At 35.6% G+C, this 8,244-nt stretch overlaps 2 protein-coding genes across 2 annotated transcripts in view; both read right to left on the reverse strand.

Annotated features, from left to right (window-relative positions):
- Positions 1-421: 421 nt before the first annotated feature.
- On the reverse strand, positions 422-3,545 carry LOC107083047 (extracellular calcium-sensing receptor-like). The gene is made up of 6 exons (XM_015371990.1): positions 3,457-3,545; positions 3,092-3,377; positions 2,432-3,004; positions 1,962-2,084; positions 1,630-1,753; positions 422-1,335 (listed from the first exon to the last, which is right to left on the reverse strand). Exons 1-6 carry the CDS (start codon positions 3,543-3,545, stop codon positions 422-424), a joined length of 2,109 nt encoding a protein of 702 aa, XP_015227476.1.
- A 4,021-nt stretch (positions 3,546-7,566) lies between these two features.
- LOC107083057 (extracellular calcium-sensing receptor-like) overlaps positions 7,567-8,244 on the reverse strand; it is a 2,154-nt gene continuing 1,476 nt past the window's right edge. Inside the window, exons 4-5 of the mRNA XM_015372002.1 lie at positions 7,960-8,030; positions 7,567-7,612 (exon numbers count right to left, since the gene is read on the reverse strand). Of these exons, the coding sequence (XP_015227488.1) occupies positions 7,567-7,612; positions 7,960-8,030 (117 nt within the window). The remainder of the gene's footprint in view (positions 7,613-7,959; positions 8,031-8,244) is intronic.

Consider the following 8,244-nt stretch of genomic DNA (forward strand, 5'->3'; position numbering starts at 1 on the left):
CTATTAAAACAAGTTTGAACATGTACCTGATCAGACATATTTTTGGTTTTACGTTACACAATTTAATCTACGGGGGTGAATGTGGCCTCCTCTTTAAAAGTAAGTTCATAACTTCTGAGTATGCTTGTCCAAACTGGTCTACAATTAGATTTAAAAACTTGGAGGGAAACTTTATTTTTGCTAGAGTGCACTGTTGCCAGTTGCTTTCGGGGCCGACACCTGGAAATTACAGATCTAGTACCCCTAGATGTTAAGAGTCACACAACATTGCTTTATATTTAAGTTGTTTACATTATGATGCAAATATTTCTTTACAGCCAATGCGCTAATATACTTTTAAATTTTTATTCAAGCCATTTTGGAATATCTTACTCATATACTGAAACTGTAGACAGAGTGAATAATATCTAATATTTTCAGATTATGCTTTTTTTATAGCATTTACTCCGATAACATACCTTTTTGTGTTCTTTTCTGGCTTCATTAGGATTATGTGACATTTTTTAGCAAAAATGCTGATCAATAAACCATATGCTGATGACAAAATTGCAAAAATCTCCACAGCGACTGTAAACTTTCCAGGAGAGCTGACATATGCTGGGATAAAAGTGATCCAGACAGCACAGAATACCAGCATACTGAACGTTATATATTTGGCTTCATTAAAATTATCAGGCAATTTTCTTGCTTGAAATGCAAGGATTAAACATATTACTGCAAGGATCCCTATGTATCCGAGTACTGCATAAAATGCAACCTCAGACCCTGTGTTACATTGTAAAACAATTTTTTTGTTACTATATGTAAAAATTTTGTCAGGGAAAGGAGGATTTAAAGTTAACCACGATATACAGATAATTACCTGAATCAAAGTGCAAGAGCAAACAATAATTCTTTGTTGAAGTGGACTAAACTGTCCCATAACTTTGTTGCTTGGGTGTTTGATTTTGAATGCAGTTACTACCACAATAGTTTTTCCTAACACACAAGAAATAGAAAGAGCAAATGTCACACCAAAAGCTGTGTGGCGCAGCATGCATGTCCAGACTGTAGGTCTACCAATGAAGGTGAGAGGGCAAAGAAAACACAGAAAGAGAGAAAACAACAAGAAGCAACTCAGCTCTGAGTTGCTGGCCTTTATTACTGGAGTGTCTCTGTAGTGGATAAAAATGGTCATTGTGAGGAGTGACAGGATGGCCCCTAGTAACGCTACAACTGTAAGCGCTACTCCCATGGGTTCATGGTAGGTCAGGAACTCAACTGCTTTTGGAATACACTCACTGTGTTTCTCATTGGACCAGTATTCTTTTGGACAGGCTGTGCATTCCATTGCACCTGTTGGGGGAAAAACACTGAATGTAGAAATAAAATGGCACCAGTTTAAGACAAGAAGAAGAAGTAAACTGTTAGCAATTGGAAATATAACCCACAGTGCATATTATACCAAGTCATTTTAGTTGCTCCCATTTTTAAGGGTTGTTGCTTCAAGTCAAGCCTTTTCTGATGCAATGAGTATTTGAACTTAAATTCCCACATTAGTCAAAATCTCAAACCCCTTTATGGTGGCAACTTTATCACAATGCATATTAAACTAGTTGTGTGTTTTTCTTGTGAGTCATGATTGTCTACCTGTTAAGTTTGCTATAGTTCCATCTGCACATGGAATACAATCAAAACAGCACTTTGGTTTCCCTTTGATTTGAGCTTTCCTTTTCCCTTCTGGGCATTCATTAGAGCACAGCGATTGAGGAACCTAAAAGAAAGAAAAAAGAAACACTGTTTGACACATATAATCTTTGTTGTATGATAATTTAATGGTGCAATTGTTTTAGAGACTCTTGTGATACAGAATAAATAATTACATTTTTTCCTGTCCTCCAAACTATCTTTTCTTCCTGCACGCTTAGTGTATAGTCACCATTTTTATCAGATGCAAAATGACCCACAGTCACATGCTGGACCTGTCCATTTTTAAGTTGCCAGTTAATGATATCATAGGAGGCAGGAGGATTGCCATTCTCATCAAAAAACACATGATCTCCAAACTGGTTTCTGAAGTTTACTCTTTGTAAGTGATATGTTACCTTATAACAAAAAAGGCATGATAAAAGCATGTTTTTGGAGGGTTTTTTTTTATCATTTTTTGCTGACATGATTATTCATCACTGCTCACCTCTTTAGGATGAATTTCCGACAGGTTCAAGCAAGGATTCATGCTTTTTCCTCCAGCTGGTTGGCAGAAGACCAGCTGGTGAAGGGCATGTGCAATAGCATAAACAGCTTTATACACATTATAAGAAACTCTAAGCTGTGTGACATTGAAGAACATGTCATGGGTGTAATCCTTCTCCAATTTCTCATTGCCTGTACATATCTTAGTTGTTTTCCCTGTACTTATGTCCATTCCATGTGAAATGGGTTGACAACCTACCATTATCTCCCAAAAATCCTTCACAAAAGGCATACTTGGATCTCTGTAAGGGTTAATATCTTTCAGAAATGGATGTAGATTTGGGATAGCCATCTTCTGTACAACAAACCCCAAAGCTCCACCAAAAGCTTGGTACATTTCTGGTGTGGATGGTCGTGCAGCTGTTATCCATGCTTCACTAGCAATCCACTGAATTCCAGTGATTTTCTGTTTAACTATCTCCTTCATCAAAGGGTAAAAGTCTCCCTCCGGAACAAAAGCAAGAATTACTTTGACAGTAGATTGCTTGATCATTTCTACAACTTTCCGAATTTTATCCAGAGGGTAAGTTCGGAGAACTGTACCAATAAAAGCAATACAAATTTTTAATGTCTTAACCTCCTCAGTGAATGCAAGAATTCCATTTCTTCCATAATCATTGTCAGACTGTATGGCTCCAATCCACTCCCAGCCAAAATGTTTGACTAATGAAGCCAAAGCTTTTGCCTGAAAGTAGTCGCTGGGAATTGTTCGGAAAAAAGTAGGATATTTAGCTCTGTTACTGAGACAGGCACATGTTGAAAAATAACTTACCTGCAAAAGAAAAAAAATACTTTTTTTTTAAAGAATCACACAAAGTTCTTTGCAAAATAGGCAATATACTGTTGTTTTATTTCTTACTATTGGCAGTTGAAATGGTCCTAGAGTTTCAGCCACAGCTAAGGACTGAGATGATCCTGACTCAGCTATTAGAGCAGATATAGCTGGGGGACAAGGAGATGTCATTTCCTTCCCCTCTGGTTCACCTCCCAGTGTCAATGCAGCACGAACAGTGTTAGTAGGAGAGGCACAAGAGTCAAGGATTCTATAACCAAGAGAAACATTTGGAAGGAGAGCAGGATTTTTGTTGATTTCATCAATTGCAAATATCATCACTTGGGTCCATCGAAAAGCACGCAGGTCAAATCTAAAATTTAGAAAGAAGAATAAGCTTTAGCACAAGGTTAAAACACATAAAATTCATTTGGAAGAGAAAATAAAGTTACCCTTCACACATAATTTTAAGAGGCTCCCCCTCAAATGTATTGATCTTGCTTATCTCTTTATTGAAGACTGGAAAAATCCCCCCTATCATTATATCACCTTGCTTAAATATATATGGCATATCAAATTTTCCAGTCAGTCCACAGCCATAAACTTGGCTTATGTAAAATTCAACCAAAAGTACAAGATAATTTTTCTGCATGTTTGTGTTGCGTTGCCAAACGGTTAGGACTAAGCTTTTATAACAGTTTGTTGGATATGAGAGCATATCCCTTAGGATATTCCTAGTTAGGGAAGGTTTACAATACAAAAAAAAAAAAAAAAACGCAAAAGCAATCCACACATCAATACCCCTATGCAAATTAATTAACAAAATAATAACATTCCCCTTTTAAAGGTAGGATTTTTGCTTTACAGATTAATTATTTTTTCAAGTATTTATCATTTAGGACTTTGTTATTTGATCATTATCATAACAGAGTGCATACAATAGTCTTCTAAAAACAAGACAACAAATCTTTCAATACATTTGTATCTAGGTAGTCCTCCAACTTTTTGTGTAAATCTATAGCAAATAACATACTATTTGAATAAAGTAATTGATTATTGCCAACACTATCTATACAAGTCTAATTAAATAAAAGGTGACTCAGATGATTGAATTAAATTAAAAAATGAATGACATAAAACAAACAGAATAAAAGGCATTATATATCCAAAAAATATTGTATCAAACAAGTTATCAAAACCTTTGTCTGAATAATTTTTTCTAAAAGGAATAATTTTAACCTACTCTTAAAAAACTTAAGTATGTAGCTCAACTTAAAACCTACCTTTTATTTCAAATCAGAACTCCACTTTCTTTAGACAAGACTTAGACAAACTTTATTGTCATTTTGTATACAGAGATTGTATACAAAACGAAATTTCTTTTTGTACAGGTCTCATGACATTTCCATTTCTTAAAGTGCAGCAGTGATTAACTGCAAACATTAGGTGAAAAAAGGAAAGTGAAAAACAATAAGCTAGACTTTGTTTCCAAGGTTGAAGACATTTTTCTTCCCATCCAGGAATCTTTTTCAATTCAGAATGCCAGGAATAGCGTTGAGTTTGAGGTTTTATACAGTGGCCCATCAAAACCTTGTTTTCATTTTGAAAACATGCAAATTGAAACAGATGAAAGGGGCCACCACTTTGGAATGAGGGTCGTTTGGCTTCTTTTGTTAGTCTGCAATGCCCCATACCCGTCTAAGTGTCTGAAAGCGGGTAGTTAAAGGAAATTGTCAGCCTGGCTGAGTAGGCGAGGTTCTCCGATTTTGCCTGGCCTATTCAGCCAGGCCAACAATTCCCTTCAATTTTAACACTCCACTCAGAGTTAATCGCATGCGCAACAAGTATGAAAAGCCATTATCAGTGGAGCACCGATTCGACGAGTCACCATGACAACAGGAAACAGGAAGTGCCTATTTCACCTCATTGGAACTAGAGATTGTAATGCAGTAAAGTAAAAATAAAATTAAAAAGGAGAATGCACTAAAAAGACAGAGAAACAGTTCTACAGCTAATAAGAAGAGGAAGATGGCAAGGGAGAAGATTGTTGTTCATAAGTTTATATGAAGTGGGGGGATTTCTGGGGGACAGTGATTTGCCTACATTTTATGAATGCTGGCCTACCATAAATCATATATTATGAACAGTTTAGTTTGTGCCTTCAACTCGTTGTCCATAGGAAGACGTTACTTGGATGTAACAAAACCGAATATCTTCAGAACAGATCCAAAAAACACAAAACCCATATGGGTGAGTAAACCTGATGTAATAACGTAAAATCAAGGGTCCAATGTATAAAAAAAAAAATAAAAAAAAAGGTGTCCCCCTTTACTCTGTGCTGTCAGTTCATCTCATGATTATATTAAAATATTCTGTTCTCTTTCGGCGCAGTAGATCCCCGACATACGGGTGGGTGATGGTCCTGGGATTCCCCAATGAAAGCTCTCTGAAGCGTGCAAGGTTATCTGGGATTTCTTACCATTCGTAGCCACTGAAAGTGAATGACAAAAGCTATTTTTAGATCTATGGTAAAAAATATTTTTATATTCAGTATAGTAAATGAAGGGTGATATTTCTCTAAAAAATATTCTCTCGATCTACGTATCTATAATTAACGATTTGTGTTTTTGTTAATCCTGAAACTTACTGTACTATGAGGATACTTAAATATAAACTACAGAACTTTTAAGTAAGCAGATTATCTAGATTAAATTATCCTTTTGGAAGTTTAAAAGTCAAGATTAAAAAAAGTTTCATGGGACAGGCCGGTAGTGCATGGGGTTATGTGCGTCTTATATACGGAGGCTTTGGTACTCAAAGTGGCCATCACAGGTTTGAGTTCTGGCCCTGGCAATTTATGTTGCATATCTTTCCCCATTTAAATTACCAGAGGCCACTAGTGTCTAAAAATAATTTTTAAAAAAGATAAATATTTTGTATATTGTCAACCAGACCAGCAAAGCACACTTTCTAAACTAAAATACATTTTTCTTTCAAAAATTACTTTATTCAATGTTTCAGATGTTGCACAACAAATATAGTTTTTAATGTGAAGATTGTTCACAGTGTGGTCCTTTTGCTTTGACTCAAAACACAGACACGTTGCTTACATCAAACAAGTCTTTATTTTCGTCTTCCATATACATAATTTGCTAAGCATAATAACAGATAGTTTTCAAATTAATGTAATTTTAATCCTAAAAAATAAAAATTGTATTTGTAGGAAGTTAGCAGTAGTTACTGATTAAGACCTATTCTGATATGATGACTTGACACATTTGTACGCATCTAACCCTTAAAAAAAAACTCTGCCAGAATACCAACACATTCATGGAAAAAAATGCTGATGTAAAAATTTATATAAAACAATTTCTAAACTCAATTTCTTATGAAGTCACATATTATCATGAGATGGAGGGAATTATCTGTCTCATTTCTCAGAGTTAGACAAATGGCAAAAGGAGCAAAACAAATAAAACATTTCCCTTATGGTTGCTTAAGCACTTACAGGTGAAATTAAGTTTAGTCAACATAATTGATGAAAAAAAAGTAACAGAAAATTGTTTAGGTAATAAGCACTGAAATAACAATCTTGTTTTATTAAGTATTTTGATTTTAAGCTGTTTAGTCCCAATGTACTTAAATATTTAAAACAAGAGATCCAATTTTCTTTTTATAATTTTATACTATATTACCGTATTGTTATTGACTATGTCTTTCCCATGACATGTTTCCTTGTGTTTTTCTCTGGCTTTATCAATATTATGTAACATTTAGGTGCAAAAATACTAATTAATAAACCAAATGCTGATGACAAAATCGCAAAGATTTCCACAGCTACGGTGAACTTTCCTGGAGAGCTGACATAGGCAGGGATAAAGGTAATCCAAACAGCACAAAATATAAGCATGCTGAATGTGATAAATTTGGCTTCATTGAAATTATCTGGCAATTTTCTTGCTAAAAATGCAAGAATTAAACATACCACTGCGAGAAATCCTATGTACCCCAAAACTACATAAAAAGCAACATCAGACCCTGTATTACATTCTAAAACAATCTTTTTGTTGCTGTATTTGAAAACCCGATCTGGCAAGGGAGGATTTAACTTCAACCACAATATGCATATCACTATTTGAACTAAAGTGCAGGAGAAAACAATAATCCTTTGCTGAGCTGGACCAAACTTAACTGCGACTTTATTATTAGGATGTGTGGCTTTGAAGGCAGTTACAACAACAATGGTTTTCCCCAGAATGCAGGAAATGCAAAGAGCAAACGTCACACCAAAAGCTGTGTGGCGCAGCATGCATGTCCAGACTGTAGGTCTACCAATGAAGGTGAGAGGGCAAAGAAAACACAGAAAGAGAGAAAACAGCAGGAAGAGACTCATCTCTGAGTTGCTGGCCTTTATTACTGGAGTGTCTCTGTAGTGGATAAAAATGGTCATTGTGAGGAGTGACAGGATGGCCCCTAGTAACGCTACAACTGTAAGCGCTACTCCCATGGGTTCATGGTAGGTCAGGAACTCAACTGCTTTTGGAATACACTCACTGTGTTTCTCATTGGACCAGTATTCTTTTGGACAGGCTGTGCATTCCATTGCACCTGTTGGGGGAAAAACACTGAATGTAGAAATAAAATGGCACCAGTTTAAGACAAGAAGAAGAAGTAAACTGTTAGCAATTGGAAATATAACCCACAGTGCATATTATACCAAGTCATTTTAGTTGCTCCCATTTTTAAGGGTTGTTGCTTCAAGTCAAGCCTTTTCTGATGCAATGAGTATTTGAACTTAAATTCCCACATTAGTCAAAATCTCAAACCCCTTTATGGTGGCAACTTTATCACAATGCATATTAAACTAGTTGTGTGTTTTTCTTGTGAGTCATGTTTGTCTACCTGTTAAGTTTGCTATAGTTCCATCTGCACATGGAATACAATCAAAACAGCACTTTGGTTTCCCTTTGATTTGAGCTTTCCTTTTCCCTTCTGGGCATTCATTAGAGCACAGCGACTGAGGAACCTAAAAGAAAGAAAAAAGAAACACTGTTTGACACATATAATCTTTGTTGTATGATAATTTAATGGTGCAATTGTTTTAGAGACTCTTGTGATACAGAATAAATAATTACATTTTTTCCTGTCCTCCAAACTATCTTTTCTTCCTGCACGCTTAGTGTATAGTCACCATTTTTATCAGATGCAAAATGACCCACAGTCACATGCTGGACCTGTCC

The sequence above is a fragment of the Cyprinodon variegatus genome, unplaced genomic scaffold (genome assembly GCF_000732505.1).
Source record: "Cyprinodon variegatus isolate N-32 unplaced genomic scaffold, C_variegatus-1.0 Scaffold4, whole genome shotgun sequence".
Lineage (NCBI taxonomy): Eukaryota > Metazoa > Chordata > Actinopteri > Cyprinodontiformes > Cyprinodontidae > Cyprinodon > Cyprinodon variegatus.